The sequence below is a fragment of the Odontesthes bonariensis genome, chromosome 21, assembly GCF_027942865.1.
Source record: "Odontesthes bonariensis isolate fOdoBon6 chromosome 21, fOdoBon6.hap1, whole genome shotgun sequence".
Classification (NCBI taxonomy): domain Eukaryota; kingdom Metazoa; phylum Chordata; class Actinopteri; order Atheriniformes; family Atherinopsidae; genus Odontesthes; species Odontesthes bonariensis.
In genome coordinates this window covers 12,485,593-12,502,783 of record NC_134526.1, presented here as the reverse complement: position 1 = coordinate 12,502,783, position 17,191 = coordinate 12,485,593, and the positions used below count along the sequence as shown (strand labels likewise).

Sequence of the window (17,191 nt, the reverse complement as noted above, 5' to 3'; positions counted from 1 at the left end):
TTTTTAGGTAGTTTTAAAAGGGGACAAAAATGTCCCTTTTCAGAAATTAAGGAGTTTTTTTTTAAATCAGGCATAATAAAAAAATTAAAAATCCCTAAAAATCAATGTTGTTGCTGATCATTGACTTATCCCAGACCATAAGTATCCCCCCTCAACAATTCCACTTTGCATTCTATATATTGAAAATATAGCAGTTTTTGTGAGTTTTTTTTACAGAAATTGGCGTTTACGTCATATAAACCAGTATTTAAAGGGTTAAATTTTTGAAAATAATTGAAAACTTGGTAGTTATGATCAGAACTGAAGTGGAATAAAAGATTTATGAAAAAAAAAGCGGAAAAAAATATTAACATATGATGTTTTTAGGTCGTTTTAAAAGGGGACAAAAATGTCCCTTTTCAGAAATTAAGTTGTGTTTTAAATCAGGTATGAGGGTTAAAAAAAAGTAATAAAAGAAAAGAAAATATTATATTATATTATAATATATCATATATCATATATCACCTAAATCGTGGCCACAACGACATGCCCGAACTCCGACTGTGAAGAAAAAACCTAGACACACGTCGTACCTTTATTTCGAAGTTTAAGTTCCGGAAGTGTGTCTGGTGTCGGCGCGGCGTCGCTTGTGCAGGTTCCTGAAGCTAGGCTACCCGTGAGGATGCCGTCGATTGAATACGACGAGTGAGTGTCATTAGAAGGTTTTAATAATTTCTGTTTCTGCTGGGTATTTTGTAAGTGATCTAATGTTAAATATCTCTCTCCGTCCTCTAGCTCGAAGCCCAGTTGGGCTGACCAAGTCGAGGAGGAAGGAGATGAAGGTAAAGAGCTTGTTAGCATTTGGAGCTAAAGCTAGCACCCCTCTTGCAGTTAGGTGGCTGAAGGAGGAGGCCGGCTAGGCGGTTTCCACTTCCACGTGGTTATCTGTATTTAATTGCGAGACTAAAACGATTTTACGCAACATATTTAAGATATGTATCATTCCAGGAACATGTACCATGCGTGACTGATAGGAATCTGCGTTTTGTTGACGAAATTTGATAAGAGATAGTTGCCTGTGGCGGCGGCCTGTGAAGAGTGACGTTAGCAGTGTTATTCAGCACGAGATGCGTGCTAACGGCTACAAAGCTGCTTTAGCGAGACTTTTACACTGATGTTAAACAGATAGTAGCCTGATTAAAATAACGAACTGCTCTGTCAGAAATGAAAACGCGTCTTTGTTTGCAACAATGTCATTGTCTATTGGGTGCGAAGTAAGTCCTGGAAGAAGTTAGAACTGGAGTGAGGCTTCTTGAGAAGTCTAGTTAAGGATTATTGGTCGTATTTCCATGATAGTAATTTGACAGATCAACACAACAACCAATCCCACCTTAATAAAGATCTCCAGAGACCTTGCAGTCTGGTAAAGCGTTTTGTTGCACTCCTGGAGGATTCCTCTGAGCCTAGAGCTGTACTAAAGTGTTGTGTTTTCTTGACAGGCACACTTCCACCTCCAAAGGAAACGATCAAAGGAAACATAAAAACAGTCACGGAATATAAAATAGATGATGACGGAAAGAAGTTCAAGGTAACACTGTTATTACGGTTTATGTTGTGTCAGTAGAGGTTGTTTTTTGTGTAGGTATCACTACATTTCATGGGTGATGCTCATATGTGGGTTCTCAGACCCTACTTTTTTCATCTCCATATTGCACGTCAAACCAGCCACGATCATTCGTTTTTTTTTTAAACAAACTATATACTTTTGGGCATTTCTGTGTTTTCTATATCTTGGGCTGGTTGTGACGATTTCTGTTTTCATTCTGAAGATTGTGCGGACCTTCAAGATTGAGACAAGGAAGGCCTCAAAAGCTGTGGCCAGGAGGAAGGTCAGGGTTTGAATTGAATTAAGTGGAAGCAGCATTGAATTTTTCACGATTAACACCCTGGTCAGAGTTAGAAGGCATTGTAATGTTTACCCCACTCGTTTCAGAACTGGAAGAAATTTGGCAACTCCGAGTTTGATGCACCAGGTCCTAATGTTGCTACCACCACAGTCAGCGACGATGTCTTCATGACGTTCATCTCGAGCAAAGAGGTGAGAAGTCAGCATTTAGGTTTGACCAGACATACCTTCATGTTCTTTAACCGCGACATTGCTCTGTGTCGACTCTTGATTTCCTAATCTTGCCTGTTACAGGACTTGAATGCCCAAGACCAGGATGAAGATCCTATGAACAAGTTGAAAGGACAGAAGATTGTGTCTTGCCGTATTTGCAAAGGCGACCATTGGACCACCCGCTGTCCGTACAAGGACACCCTGGGTCCCATGCAGAAGGAGCTGGCTGAGCAGCTTGGGCTTTCCACTGGAGACAAAGACAAGCCTGCTGGTTCTGGTACATTAGCTCACCATTCTCCTCATCATATGGCTGTTAGACAATCCACACTGCTGAGTTGTTTGTGGAGTTGTGACGATTAAATATCTTTTAACAGCAGAACCAGAGCCCATACAGCCTGCACAGAGCAAGACTGGGAAGTATGTCCCTCCAAGCCTGAGGGACGGAGGCACACGGAGAGGAGAGTCCATGCAGCCTAACCGCAGAGGTGAGGGATGAATTTGCACAGCCATTCTTTGCGTTAATGTGCATCAGCAAGCGTGTTACTGAATTTAAAGCGTTTTATTGCACCTGACAGCTGATGACAATGCTACCATTCGTGTGACCAACTTGTCTGAGGACACCCGTGAGACAGATTTGCAGGAGCTCTTTAGACCATTTGGCTCCATCTCAAGGATCTATCTGGCCAAGGATAAGAACACAGGCCAGTCCAAGGTCAGTGCTCATATTGCAAAAAGTCATATTTCCTGTCCAGCTCTTCTTTGCATTGATTTAACAAACTATGTGCTCTTGAGGTAATGACACTGCTGACATGTTTCCTGCAGGGATTTGCTTTCATCAGTTTCCACCGTCGGGAGGATGCAGCCAGAGCCATTGCAGGAGTGTCAGGATTTGGTTACGATCATCTTATTCTCAATGTTGAATGGGCCAAGTAAGTTAATTTGTTGAGTTAGTCAAGCGATCAACTTTTTGATAACTCCTTTCTAACATAATTGAACTCTCTTCACAGACCATCAAACAACTGAGGAGCTCGTCAGAATATTTCCAAGATGCCAGATTTTATTGGTGTGGTAAAATGTGGCTGTTACCCAAATAAAGAAAATCAATTGTTATCGTTTTCTGTCTCGTTCACATTAAACTATTTAAAATTAAATTATTAAACCTAACTGTTTTTATGGAGGTAGTGCTTGTTGCCAAAGGGGTCGACTATTGTGTTTTCTCCTGGAGTGAGACAAAGTTTACTCATTTTAAGAGATGATATTTGGAACCAATATTTGCCGTAAAAAGTTAGATTTGAGTGCTACATTAATACTTCCGATCGTTGCATGAAGATGCAGCATTTAGACATTCAGGGCAGTGGGATATGCTTAGAATTGGATCATGACTGAGCTTACAGATCAGCGGCCTCTAGTGATGAAATAAGTGATAACAAATCGGAGCAGAACGACACCTCAAAACTGCAGCGTGTTTTGTTGTACAGAATCTGTTAAATACCGAGTGACTTATGTTCAGTGAAAACCCACGTGCAGGCTGAAATTAAATCAATTTGTATTGCACGTTTCATGTACAAAACAATTCAAAGTGCTTTACATAAAATTTAAATGAATTTAAAAACAATATATCGTGCAGATTTCATGCATAGACACAAGTGTTTTTAACCTGGATTTAAAAAGGTTTACATTTGGTGAAAGTTAAGTGAAAGATGTCAAATACAGATTTGACTGAAGAGGATTTTGTGTAGGGATACTGGTTAAAGCTCAGAAAGGCCTACATTCATTTGGAATGGGTGTCCAACACTTAGTTTGTTCTGTATAAGTCTTCAGATCTCCATGTAGGAAATCCAAATTGGGTCTGAGCACATTTGGAATTTAAAAAAAAATTACGTGTGAATGTTCTGGACAGCTTTAAAGAAAATATAAAGTGATTACTATACTGTAAACTATGAAGACTTTCTATGGTAGCTTCTGAAATCTGCATTAAAACGCAGAGAACTGATCAGTTTATATACCTTAAGTTCTAAAGTTGTGTACGAAGCTATTAACCTCATTTAAATGCTTAGTTTACAGACTACAAATACAATTTCATAAGAGCTTTATTTGAAATTTTACATATAAAAACTACATACAATTTATTCCACATTAAGTAAACACTTAACATGATTAAAAGCACAGTTAAAACTCAACATGGAATGATTACTACATAGAACGTCCATAGTAGCCACTTAGTGACTCACATTTGAAAGCCAGCTTATTAAAAAAACAAAAACAACAAGTCCCAACATCAAGATTTGTAGAACATATTTTTGCTGGAAAGGGAACAGAGGACTAATCAGATGTCTCCATTTTCTCTTGTTTGATGTTTTCTGTAGGGAAAAAAAGCACATTTATGAATATCCAGTCAAGTGCTACATGTAAATCAAGTCCAATTCAGACAGGAATGAATAAGAACCTGCTGCTTGTTCTTCTTTCATTCTCTGCATGACACACTTCTTAATCTCTTGTCCGATGGCTCTGGAGAGCGGAGGAGGAACAGCATTTCCAACCTGAGAGTGAGCAGCAGAAAAAACAAAACAAAACAAAAAAAAAATACATGATCTGAATGACAAGGAAATGCTCATGTTTTTGGCCACTTTGTTAAGTGAAACATTAATTTAGTAATTGTTTTGGGAAGTAAAACTTGATGTAAAACATAGATGTTACCTGTCTGTGTTTGTCCAGGGTGTTGCCAAAGAGGCGGTAGGTGTCGGGGAATCCCTGAGAGCGTGCGCACTCCCTCACACTGACGACTCTGTGCTGCTCAGGATGCAGAACACGGCCCTGAAATTAAATGATTGGGTTTAAATCAAAAGGTAGAGAATTTATTATAGGCTCATTTAAATTCATCACAATTCAAAACAATGGTTGGAATCTGGAGTTTGCTTAAATTTATAACCAACAAGGACAACTCATATTTCTCCATATGACAACTGTGTTCAGTCGCAGATGAGACATTCAGGCAAGAACCAACTTAAAAAGCTGAAGTACCTGTTTGCCCATGGGTTCAGGGTTGGTGACCGTTGTGCTGAAGAATCCGTCCCACTCCAATCTGCCATAGAGTCCAGCCCAGTGATTGTGGCGGTTCCCAGTATGGGGCAGACACCAGGGGATCAGGGTGTTAAACTGCCGGTCTGCAGGATCGCAAGGTTTCCCTACAAATGGCATGAAAATATAGATTAGAGTCTTCAATCTAAAGATTTGAGCTCTACAACTTGAATGACTTCTAAGCGATACCCTGCATACCTCCTGAACAGGTGCAGACACCTCTGAGAGCACCAGTGCTGCTGCGTCCATTCTTTTTATCGTGGTGTGTGTAGCGGAGTTTCTTTGTCATGGTGCCATCTTTCAGCCGGACTTCAAAGTTAGGCAGGTCTCTCCAGTCGGAGCCTGGAGCCAAGGGGATGTGACGCATCCGACCCTCAACCAGAGCACTCATGTCCTGAAGACAGACAATGTTTTAATTACGAGTTCATACTTAATCAGTGACTTGTAAAGTACTTCTACTTCAGGAACAATTGAGCTCACCTTGCAGATATGGTCTTTGAGGATCGGCTGATACTGGGTGCCTCTGATTTGCCTCTGGAACCAAGACTGAGGTTCCCCATTGTAAGAAATCTCCAGTGTAGCTGCACCATTGCGAATCTCTGGCAGATCCGACATGGTGTCCCTAACCGTGATGGTTCTGTAGATTCCTCCATTGCCTCTGTTTCAACACAGAATATCAAGTCTGAACATAGTTGCAATGAAGCCGCTGAGCCTGCAGAGGTTTGTGACGTAGAATCCCGATCAGACAGTGCAGCAGAGGATGCTTACCGTGTAACGTTACTGACATATTTCTTTTCATCCACCACCACACTCAGAGAGCAAGCTCTGGGAGCAAACACATGGAGCGGTTCAGGATAGCGAGGCAGCTTCTCCCCCGGAGCAGCAGCCAGGATGATTGCCCTACGGCGGGTCTGGGCAACGCCGTACTGACCGGCCTGCGGAGTAGGCCAGAACAGAGCATCAGCGATCTTGTTTAGCTTCACCAGGATAGTTTCCCACATGCAGAATTCCATACCACTGCCCCCCCTAAGGACAGCGCAATATGCATAGACCCACCTGAAGGACTCCAAAAGTACACTGGTAGCCCATTCGTACAAGACAGCGTAAAGTGAGCTTCAGGACCATGGAGTTTTTGAATGATACAAAGTTCCTCACATTCTCAAGAAGGAAGAACTTGGGTCTGTAGTAATCACAGTAACTGCAAGAAGAAAAAAACGTGTTGTTTAAGTAGTCTGCTCAGAGAAAAACTAGAAACGCAGTCCAATAGTCAAGATGGCAAAACACTTACCTGAGATAAGAGACCACAAGTGAGTTCTTAAATTTGGAATATGTGCGAGAGTTGAAGCGGTTCATCCCACTGAAACCTTGACAAGGAGGTCCTCCACACAGCATCTCCACATCGCCCTTTTGTGGCAGCTTCTGGCCAAGAGAATTCGTCTTCTCTCCCGACATCACCAACTTCAGCAAGACGTTGCAGTCCTCCGTGAACACCGTGGTGCCAGGGTTGTTCAGCCTGAAAGCCTGTGCTGCCGGCTCCCACATCTCTATGGCCCAGAGAGTCTCAGAGATACCTGAAGGCCACAAAACAGTCAGCCAAGCAACTCGCAGAAACACACATGCAGTTGTCCTCTCTTTTAGTTAGCATTTGCCAACGTGAAAACATTTTGTAATGTCATGGAAGAAGCATTTACCGGCCTGGTGGAATCCTTCGGAAAGCCCCCCACAGCCGGAGAACACGTCGAGTGTGCGATATTTGGACACTTTAGGCGCCTGTGGTTCTATCGGAGTTTCCTGTGGTTCCTGTGCAGCCTTTCCCTTACCTTTACCTGATGGGAGTAAAAAAAAAAAATCATGTTTCAGTGAGCCTCGAAGCACTGAATATGTTTCTGTAGGAGTGCCTTTATTTTAATTAAACAAACCTTTTCCTTTGCCCTTTCCTTTTCCTTTATTAACAGTAGAACGAGCGTGATTTGGAGGATCTTCAAAGCTTTTTGACTTGGCATTGTATGCCTGCGAGGAACAAATGTGCAAATCATTCAAAATATATACACAAACTGTGCCAGAGTTCTGAGAGAGTATAGGCCTTATGATTCCCCAAACCTTTAACTACATGTTAGACAAAAAACATTCGAGCCAAATCTGCAATTACAGCAGAAAACTGTACCTCCAAGAAGTAGAAGCGGTCTGGTCCACCACTGGAGTAGTCCTGAACGGATTCATTCAGGTCTTCTGCATATTCCACTTGACAGCGGCCAAGTACCTCGGACACGCTGACAGTCACTTCTTCATCGCTCCAGTAGAGCTGATTGATGTCTGTGTGGTAACTAGCTTTGACACCTTTGTGAGTGTTCTCCGGCCTGGCAGATGTGACAAAATCAAGTCAATTCTGAACAGATTTTGAAAAATATTAATAGGAACAATTTTACTGTAATCCTACCTGTAGAATTTATAGAGCCGCAGTTTGACCTCTGAGGAGTCGGGTTTCCCGTTGCTACGACGGTGGCAAAAGATCTCCTTGATGCGACCAACGCGGAAGGGTTCTGGAGCGTCAAGATTGGATCCCTTAATGTAGTCTGAGGACTTCCTGTAATATTCTGGATACAGATCTTCATCCACATCCTCTTTCCTATGGGAGCGCTTCACTGGACTGGCTGGCTTCACGCTGACGACCAGAAAACAAAATGTAATGAATCTCATGCTTGTTTCACTTGGTGGCATTTGTATCATAGTGCAGCATCATTTTGCAGAATTAAATCTACTGAGGATCAATTTGTCATCCATCTAGAAGCCCTTAACACTTTGCTGGTGTGCTTGTTCCCAGTTGTTGAGTTAAAGCATGAATTTATCTCAAATGGTGACGTCTGAATTAGTGCAAGATGCACTAGAGACATTGTTCAAAATTACAGTTTTGAGTTCTTTTTTATAACAGCACAAGTCTTACAAGGTGAAAAGGTGACCCCAAAAAAGAAAAAAAGAATCAGGTAAGGATCACTTACCTGAAATTAAAGGCTTCGGGGTGCAAGTACACGCCGTCTCCCACCTTGAACTGTTCTCCTTTGAAGTGGGTCATAGCATACAGAGTCTTGGTGTCACTGCTGTTATTCTCCAGGGGTTCAAATGCACGAGGAGTTCCCTGCTCTTCTTTCTCTTTGGTGCGAGCGCAGCTGCCGCAGAATCTAAAAGTGAAAGTAGCGTGCATCAAATCAAAGGGGCTGAATACTTCCACCGAGGCCGAACAGAAGAAGTGAAACCTTGGATCCAGAACAAGTTTTAATAGTCTAGACAACACACACCTATATTTTAAACAAATTTAGCCAATTTGGTTTCAACTTGCCACACATATCACAGGCACTTAAAATCAAATGACTACATAAAGAGTGCTGTGATCAAAGTAAAACACCATGGCAATATACAGCTGCGTAGTACTTCTTAACATTAAAATGAAGACAATTCCATTTAAAAAAAAAATAAATAAAAAAAAATAAAACAAAACAACATTAGACAATCCTCCGTTCCTATAGGCCTGTTCAAATAAAAATGTAAACAACAAAATTAACAGGTCTTCCCAAATTTGAGAATGTACAGCTGCATCTTGAGTCAACGGTCGGTAAGACTACATCTCAACTAGCAGTCACTGGCTTTACCAACACAACAGTGAATGGCACAGCACAGACTTTCTTCAGGGATTGTCCAAGACGTCACTACCAGAAGAACAAAGGCGATAGATTGGTGAAAATGAGAATTTGTGGGCAAATGCAGCTCAGGGTGTTGCTGAAACTTGGAGGGGGAGGTGAGGGAAGAGGGTGCACTGCATGTGAGGCTTTATAGAGGACACAGATTATGTCGGTATTGTCTGAGATCAAGTTTGAAGAAAAAAATATATATATATATATATATATATATATATATATATATATAAAAAAAAAATTAAAAACTTAGTATCATGTAAAATCATCTGAAACTCTGACTAACCCTGCTGACAATCCAACAACTACCCAGGCAGAAGTAAAAGCCAAAATACCACAAGCAGTGCAAATACATTTGTGACTGGTGCATACCTAAAGTCTTCTGGTGGCGAAGAAGTCTTAGGAGGGGTCTCAAATCGGGCAAACTCTGTATCATACCAGAACTGATAGAAGAAACTCTTCCCATCATCCTCAATCACCTTGAGGTCGACATCCATCCCACCCTAAAATACAAAAAAAAAAAAAAAAAAAAATGCATCCATGAGATTTAAAAAAAACAAACAAAAAAAAAAAAAAAAAAAAAAAACAGAGGCAAGTTTAACGACCGAATTTATGAACGCACCTCCATAGCCCAGTTGTTAGATGGCGCCTTGTACATGATATTCACTTTTCCATGAACATAACTGAGCAGCATGTCTTCACAGTCATCCACAATGACAAGCTCCAGTGGATCGGACGACTCTCCGAGCGCAGTGTGAATTCCACGAAGGAACCAGTGGGCATGGAACATCTTTCCATTGTTGTCCTCCCACAGTGAAGTGATCCTGAGAAGGAACATCTCGTTAGATTTTCTTAAGCTATACTAAAGCAGCAACAAAAGATCAATTTTCAAGAAGCCGGTTTCTTAATGTCATACCTTGCCAGATACAGCGGAATAGATGGATCCTCTGATGAAACTGAGACATAGTCTCCCACCTCCAGCACTTCATCATTCACAGACACCTTCCTGTAGTAGTGCTTCTTCCCCTGAGACTGAAGCAGGTCAGAGATAAATATCATGTGTGCACAGTCTACACTGCTTGCTCAATGTGGACAGCAAAGGTCCCGGTCAGCTGCCACGTAAAGGAAGACATACCTGAACGGACTCGCCGATCCATGCAAGTTTGCACTGGCTCTGCTTCTTTCTCTTGGTCTGAGCAATCTTCTTGGTCTTTTCTGCCGGAACATCTTCCTCAACAATCTCATCATCTTCAGCCTCCTTTACGGCAAGGTTTGGGCACCTAAAAAAAAACAAACAAACAAACAAAAAAAAAAAAAAAAACAGGGATGTACATTTGACAACGGACACCAAAAAGACAACCAATTGGGAACAGAGCCCCACTTAACATTTGAAAAGACATTTACAAGCATCGTATTAAAGGGTTTAAAACTGGTCAGACAAGCTCACCTTCTCTGCCTACAAGCTTGCTTGTTTCTGCCACTTCCTCCAAATTTGATCATGTCTTTGCAGGCTATACACTTGCCGCAATCAGGAGATTGGCACACCTAAAGATGGATGCAGAAAACAGAGAGCGTTCCAAAGTTTAGAACTAGAGAAGGCACCTCAATGTCCAATAATTTTTTGCAGCAAGAGGAGTTCAACACACCTCACAGACACCACAGCGATGTCTTTTGACTCCCCCGTCTTTATCGTTCTGCTCTATCTGATCAGAAAAGAAGGCATCAAAGATCTGATAGACCATCTGCGTCGTGGTTGCTTTAGTTGGTCCCTTGCTGTCCTTCTCGATCTTTGTTGGGTGACGGATAGCCTGTCTTCTGGCAGCTCTCCTATGAACCGAATAAAGTTTTTTGTTCAGGGGAAAGGCTCATTCTGTTCCGCACAAACACCTGATCATTAGTGGAGTGATGGCATTATGAAGCCCCTGGCCGTCAACACACCACAGCGTCAGGCCATGCAACACGACAAGCAAACAAAACTGAACAGACAGTCGAGATGTGAAAAATGCAGATCGTATTAAAAGGCAACTGGCAATAAAATCATTCTGAAACTGAGAAGCAACCTGGCCTGAGTGTACATGAAGAACTTTAGCTGTTCCTGTCCTGCAAGTTATAAATAAGAAATATCTTAAAGAGGATTTCCACATTGGTTAAGCACCAACCTGTATGGCAAGTAGCATTTGTCTCACTGTGGGCGAAAAACAGCACAAAAGGCGTCCAAAAAATAAACAAAATAAAAAGCGCATAACTTTGAACTGAATCATCAAGCAATCCAAATGAGGAATCAGGTAAATATCCTAAGAGCAATCTTCAGCTTTAATTGAAGATTACTCCGTGACTGTAGTAATATTTAACGTTCCAACACAGGACACCCCAGGGCTTATTATGCTAAAGATTAAGTACCACGAAAGAAACATTTAGGACCTGTAAAAGTGAGAGGTTTTTCCTTTAAAAAGAGAAAAAGAAAAAAAAACTCCACCAAAAGGAACAAGTTGACAGTGTATTTAAAAGCCTTCCCGTGCTCATGACTTTGGCATTAACTGGTCCACATTATAGACCCTTGTGCAACCGGACCGCTTTATCATAGAACAGCTGTGACCGAGTCAAAATCCCTTCTGGGCACCGATCCTATCACACTTTCAAGTGTTATAAATTGCCAGATTTCAAACATGTCAGTAAAATAAAAACCACAATGTAAAGCCAAAACATGTAGAAATAAAATAAAACTCATCAGCATGAACTCCTGTATAGTGCACATTTTTTTTGCCCATCGTTTCTAAATGTGTCACAATAACACACCACCAAACAAGCTAATGATGCAATCACAACAAGGCCTACCTACCAGTATAGCAGCATGCTGCATTTGGAAATGTTAAAGGAACGTTAGACATAAGCAAGACAAGGAGTGAGGAGTGTTAACATAGAAATAAAAGGAGAAAAAAAAAAAAAAAAAAAAAGACATATTTTTGTTAAATAAATTCCATTACAATTTTTTTTCCTCTTTTTTTTTTTAAATCAAGTATTTATAACAAAATGTCCTGACTCTATGCCCTCAGAGGGCAACATCCACAATAGGTAAAAAGAATGACCCTCTATTCAAACTGATAGGGGGAAGAGTGCTATTAATATTGCTCAATTGTCTATATATAAAAAAAAATAAAAGACCCTGGAATGAAAGACAGTTTTGTGATCTTTCACTACCTTCATTTCATTCCGTTTTATGCAACAGTCACAATTAAATCATCTTCAGCCGTACCTCTTCCCGAGAGTGACTCCTGCAAGTTTGATCAGGTCTCTCATGCAGGGGGTAACAATGATAGGCTGCTCATCCGAGTCGCCGGCCTCATCATAACTCTCCACCTGTTCCACCACAAACTGGGCATGACGCAGTAGCGTGTCTTCAGTGAAGCAATTGAAGTTTAGTCCCGCAGGAGGGACAGTGGTCTGAAAGCAGTTAGAAGAGCTGGTTTGCATCGTGTTGCAGCAACAAAAATAAATAAAGGACGCATGTTCCTTCATAGAAGGACAACCACAGTAATCACAAGGCAGGCATTGTAGTTCTCGCACAGGTAGCGTGGCAGGGAGCAGGATTGAGTTCTCATAAAAGCTCACCTCGATTTTGTTGAGAAGGTCCTCATAAGTAGCATCGCGGTTTTTCTGGAGGAATTCGACCACAATCTTGCTCATATAGATTTTCTCCTGCATCAGCGCAAAGATTGGGGCGTACTCCTCACTGGACTGCATCAAGATGTAATCGGCAAAAGCTGGACAAAGAAAGCATAGATGGAATGTCGCACTCGTGAAATGAAAACTTAAAAGAAAGGGCAGAAGATGGAAAAACTTTGCTACCTGTGGTGAAACCAATCAGAGCCCTTTCTCCTCCATCAAAACCAGTGATCCACCAGGCATTGATTGGCCCGAGCTTTTTGGCAGGAACGCCACCTGAGGGACAAAAATTGAAATGATTTCTTCTTGTCTGTAGAAGCAATGTGGTAGCGACATGTTTATATTCTTGATATGAATGCTTTCATACCATCCAAACAAGGGTTGTCATCATAGATGGGTTTAACAACACAGCTGAAGTAAAGCTCCACGTTCTTCTCGATCAAACCAGAGTCAAATGGACAAAGATGACCACGCTTGTCATACACACTATAAGACACGACAGAACAGCTTGAGAATATTTCAGCTGCTGTAATAGAGCACATTCTATTAAAATAAGACTGGTGTGTTCCCAAGTCTCACCCGGGTACAGGTAAAAGATCCCATACCTGAAGTTTGTGATCTTGTGCTGTGGGAGATCATCATAGCTCTCAAATCCATCCTCATTCGAGTCAAACAGGGAGAGACGCTCGTCTGTTAACATTTCTGGCTCATCAAGCTAAAATCCGCAAATACAAATTTGTCAGGTAATGACTTTAGCGGGGAAAAAAAACAAAAAACAAAAATAATAAATGCAACAGATTCTCACCGCATTATCGGGATCTCCTTGAAAATACTTCAGGTCTGAGTCATCCAAGTACTGCCTACAGTCTGCACATTTGGGGGGTGGAGTCTGAAAAAGAAAGAAAAACGTGTTGCAGGATCACTGATGATCGCAGTTCACAGCCAAAACGCACAGCTGAATGACCCGCTTCTCTACCTTTGCAGCAGATTCCGGCTTAATCATCTCGCTCTTACTCTTTTCTGGAGCACTTCTGCATAAAGAGATGTGCAGAGTACATTTACTTGTGTCAATTCTATTACCAGTAATGTTTAGAGGGCCAATAACTTACTTCTCATCCGAGTCCACTTTGAGGCGTTTCTCCTCCCGAGACTGTAACAGATTGCAAATATGAGCATGGTTATTTATGGGACATTGGGGAAACAACTGCAGATGGTTAAATATCAAAGACTTATAAGAATGATTCACCTCCTCCAGGTTCTCTTCTTTCTTCAGTTCATTTTGTCCATTGACAGCTTCTCCATTCAAGTCTTCCGACTTGCGCTTTTGACTGCAAAGACAGATTTACTTTAGATTCCCATCACTTGCTAGCCTGGCTGACGCGTCCACATCTCGATAAGATGGTGGTCTGGGAACTAGGTGTGCATTTTCTCGTATTTAAGGCGTGGTTTACGAATGCCTAGAGCCGTTTATTGGCCGCTACGAATGTCTATCAAATGGCATCTGGTTCTTCCCATGCTGCTTTGCACGCAATTCATAGCCAATTGTATCACTTATACCAGATGACGTACGTAGAGCGACAAAAATTTGACGAGGAAGAAGAAGACGCCTTGCTCTTTTTTAAAAGTAAACTTGCGTTCTAAGCTACTTAAAACACTTTCTAAGGCTGCATCGAACGGTAACGTTGTATCCGCTGCCATGTTGGATTAACACTCTACAAGCTTCGGTGTCGCGCATAGACGTTGTCATCGTCTTGCTGCCCCCCCCCCCCCCCCCCGTTCTGTGACTGGTTCCCTAACTCAGGCAAAAATAAGGGCGGTGGTTTCCAGGCTGACTTTGCAGTGTGAATGAAATCGCACGCAAAGCAGCATGGGAATTCCCAGGCTAGTCACTTGCTTCAAATCCAATTTTTTCCTTCTTGCTTAAAAAAAAAAAATTAAACTATTATACATAGACACACTGGGTAAAACTTGTACTTACACTTTGGAGAACATTGACATGATTGTTGGCTGTTTGCCACTGTTTCTTGTAACTCTGGTGCTGGCTGGAGACTCTAAAAGAAAAGAAAAAAAGTTATTTTTTCTACTGCTGTGACTGAGCTACTTCGTGTCATCTTCATCTTGGAAAAAAGTTGTTGCGTGATAAACTCGTAGGCTTACTTTTTGTGTCAGTGTTTGCCTTGCTCCTGCGTCCACCCTTCCCTTTGGAAGCAGTGGGCGACTTGACAGCCGTTTCAAGTTCTTCTTCCTCCTCTTCCTGTGAGCCCATGGCTACATCATCTGCTTCTTCTTTATGGGAGCCATTAGTCAAGCCATTAGTCGTTCCATTCTGCTCAACGCCATCAACGTGTGAGCCATTTTCAAGATGAAGCTCTTTACCCAACAAGGTCTTCACTTTTGAGATGTAGACCTCCTGAAATGCATGGTACAAGTCACAGGAGAGTTTATAAGCGGATGAGTAACCACACTGATTATCAAAAGGATAACTTCAAGAGTCACTAACCATTGAGATCTCTGAACTTTTCATTTCTTTCTCCAGGCTGGTCAGTTGGTTCTGGGCATCATCATGCAGGAAGTCCTGCACCAACTTGAGCTTCTCTTTCACTTGATCCTGAAATAACATTTTTAGAAAGATTTGAGATGCATCTTTAACGCTACATGTAAGAGACAAAACTTGTTTAAACCCTTGTCATTTACGAAAGTTCTACAAAGTCATGATTTGCATTTGAAATACGACACTGCGTGGTTTTATTTATGTCAAGTGTATTGACAGACATCACTGCCTTACAAGTAATTACATTATTTAAGGGGCCATTTAAAATCACAAAAACTATTTGAAATGTTTGCTATTGCAAAGTAAAAAAAAAAAGCCTCTTTAATTTCTGGTAAATCATTTGAATTTAAAAAACAGATCTCTTAAGTTCCTTTGAGACACTTTATGGCAGTGACAAATTAAAGCCTGATTAGTGTTCTAACATCTGTCACACACACACAGCAGTCCTGGGATTTGTTTCCATTAATCATTGTTCTTTGAGGTGCCATCATATGCTGAACCTACAACCTTACAAAATGGTCTAGAATTCCAAAACTGAATTTCCATTCTGAACAGCTGAGTAGCAATCATAGTGATTACACGCAGCCTTTCAGTTGCAGTAAGTGCACACTAACCTCCTCTGAAAATCCATCATCATCCAGCATCTGCAACCTGTAAACAAAGCACACGTCAAAGTAACGTTACAGCAACTTACAGAGCGCCAATCTTAAAGCGGCGTACCGATTGACATGTTGTAGCCAGAAACCCATTGTGAGAGAGAGCTAACAGAAACGTAAGAAACAAAACTTCCTGTGTGGCGCCAAATCTTACCCGTAGCTCCATCCATTGTCAGGCTAACAGCGCTAATTTGCTACTACTGAGGGGGAAACTATTACGTATGGAATCAGTCTCGACTGTCAAGTGGCGATAAGCTAACGCTAGCTGCTATGCAAGCAAAGGGTAAATTGGTGGTCATGATCATAACACGCGGGAAGCGTCCAGAGCAGCTGAGTAAGTAATATAAGATTCAGAGCTGTTATTATGGCTTCTGAACAGACATAAGAGACTGATGCTAGCTACATTATTAGAACAGTATTAGCATTCATGTTACCATCGTTACCGTACCTTTTCTTGACATCGTCTGGCAGAGATAGGGACGTCTTAGATGGCATCGTAAACAGCTAACTAAAAACGTAAGATAGAAGCTAAAACTGCTTTAAAAACGGTTAAAAACACGTAATTGTCCGCCGTCATCAACCACAGCGTAGCTCCACGGTGTCTGCCTTTCGCGTGCTGCTTCTTGAGGTGGATGCTATATACAATTCGGGCGCGCGGGCAGTCTTTTCGCGCGGAAACCCGGGTGTTGTGGACTGTACCACTACCGTGACTTACGGGTAAAACACTGTCCATGAAAGCTGTACAATTTCGTTCTTGAATGCATCATTCGTTATGGAAAACATATTTTAATGCTAATTATATACTGTGCATACTTAATCAAATACAACCGAGATTATTATCTTGTAATATTATTTCAAAAAGTAGTTTCATGGACAATAACACCCAACTTAATCTACCCCTACTGTTTCACAAATGTCGAGGTCAACTGACCAGGCGGAAGCTAAATTAATTTTGTTTACTAAGGAACATTAACTTAATTGCAAAGCTGCACTTGAATTTATGCATCTACTATTTTGAATTTGAATAACACTGGATAAGCCAGACTGTTTTTTGATCGAACGATTGGGCTATTTGCAGGGTACCAGCAGTGTACTACCAGCTTACAATGTTATCGTTATGTATGATTCTCATTGTGGCTGGGTAAAGTTAACCTATCTCTTTTATAAGTGGATGTAAGTTGTGTTCTGGATAACTGTTTTGATTTTAATTAGACGTATGAAGAAGTATACAGACAAAACGACCTTCAAATATTGTCAGCTATTTGCTCGGTTAACCACAAGATGTCACCATTACATTACATTACATTACATTACATTACGGTCATTTTGCAGACGCTTTTATCCAAAGCGACTTACAATAACTGTGTTCCACATCGGTAGGCAAAAGAACTTCAGGTCACAAGAAATCATAAGTCACTATTCTTCAAGATTCTTGTTTTCTTTCAGCCTGCTATATTGA

At 41.3% G+C, this 17,191-nt stretch overlaps 2 protein-coding genes across 4 annotated transcripts; one reads left to right on the top strand and one right to left on the bottom strand.

Annotated features, from left to right (window-relative positions):
* Positions 1–596: 596 nt before the first annotated feature.
* Positions 597–3,208, top strand: eif3g (eukaryotic translation initiation factor 3, subunit G). Of its 2 annotated transcripts, none has more exons than XM_075453393.1 (10): positions 597–684; positions 775–821; positions 1,479–1,567; positions 1,809–1,868; positions 1,973–2,077; positions 2,180–2,375; positions 2,476–2,583; positions 2,674–2,810; positions 2,921–3,027; positions 3,106–3,208. In XM_075453393.1, the coding sequence occupies exons 1-10, from the start codon at positions 662–664 to the stop codon at positions 3,119–3,121; spliced, it is 888 nt and encodes a 295-aa protein (XP_075309508.1). In that variant the 5' UTR covers positions 597–661; the 3' UTR covers positions 3,122–3,208. The 2 variants fall into 2 exon arrangements, with proteins under 2 accessions (XP_075309508.1, XP_075309507.1); XM_075453392.1 differs by having other exon boundaries at positions 2,473–2,583.
* Positions 3,209–4,170: 962 nt separating this feature from the next.
* Positions 4,171–16,370, bottom strand: dnmt1 (DNA (cytosine-5-)-methyltransferase 1). 2 transcript variants are annotated; one of them, XM_075453403.1, is made up of 35 exons: positions 16,181–16,370; positions 15,691–15,727; positions 15,026–15,133; positions 14,683–14,935; positions 14,504–14,576; positions 13,772–13,853; positions 13,635–13,675; positions 13,502–13,556; positions 13,331–13,414; positions 13,131–13,240; positions 12,893–13,011; positions 12,709–12,801; positions 12,472–12,623; positions 12,116–12,303; positions 11,702–11,716; positions 10,509–10,689; positions 10,310–10,407; positions 9,998–10,142; positions 9,779–9,894; positions 9,485–9,686; positions 9,235–9,365; positions 8,173–8,352; positions 7,614–7,838; positions 7,341–7,533; positions 7,096–7,186; positions 6,868–7,002; positions 6,465–6,747; positions 6,233–6,374; positions 5,945–6,111; positions 5,657–5,834; positions 5,375–5,570; positions 5,120–5,283; positions 4,796–4,912; positions 4,545–4,638; positions 4,171–4,458 (listed from the first exon to the last, which is right to left on the bottom strand). In XM_075453403.1, exons 1-35 carry the CDS (start codon positions 16,225–16,227, stop codon positions 4,421–4,423), a joined length of 4,533 nt encoding a protein of 1,510 aa, XP_075309518.1. In that variant the 5' UTR covers positions 16,228–16,370; the 3' UTR covers positions 4,171–4,420. The 2 variants fall into 2 exon arrangements, with proteins under 2 accessions (XP_075309518.1, XP_075309519.1); XM_075453404.1 differs by lacking the exon at positions 11,702–11,716.
* Positions 16,371–17,191: the final 821 nt, after the last annotated feature.

Excerpts from the sequence above, each read along its gene's own strand:
- eif3g (XM_075453392.1), top strand. The coding sequence starts at position 662 with ATGCCGTCGATTGAATACGACGA. Across the intron at positions 685-774 it reads CCGTCGATTGAATACGACGA|CTCGAAGCCCAGTTGGGCTG; the intron begins GTGAGTGTCATT and ends TCCGTCCTCTAG. Across the intron at positions 1,568-1,808 it reads ATGACGGAAAGAAGTTCAAG|ATTGTGCGGACCTTCAAGAT; the intron begins GTAACACTGTTA and ends TTCATTCTGAAG.
- dnmt1 (XM_075453403.1), bottom strand. The coding sequence starts at position 16,227 with ATGCCATCTAAGACGTCCCTATCTCTGCCAGACGATGTCAAGAAAAG. Across the intron at positions 9,366-9,484 it reads CTAACAACTGGGCTATGGAG|GGTGGGATGGATGTCGACCT; the intron begins GTGCGTTCATAA and ends TTTGTATTTTAG. Across the intron at positions 6,375-6,464 it reads CTTGTGGTCTCTTATCTCAG|TTACTGTGATTACTACAGAC; the intron begins GTAAGTGTTTTG and ends TTCTTCTTGCAG.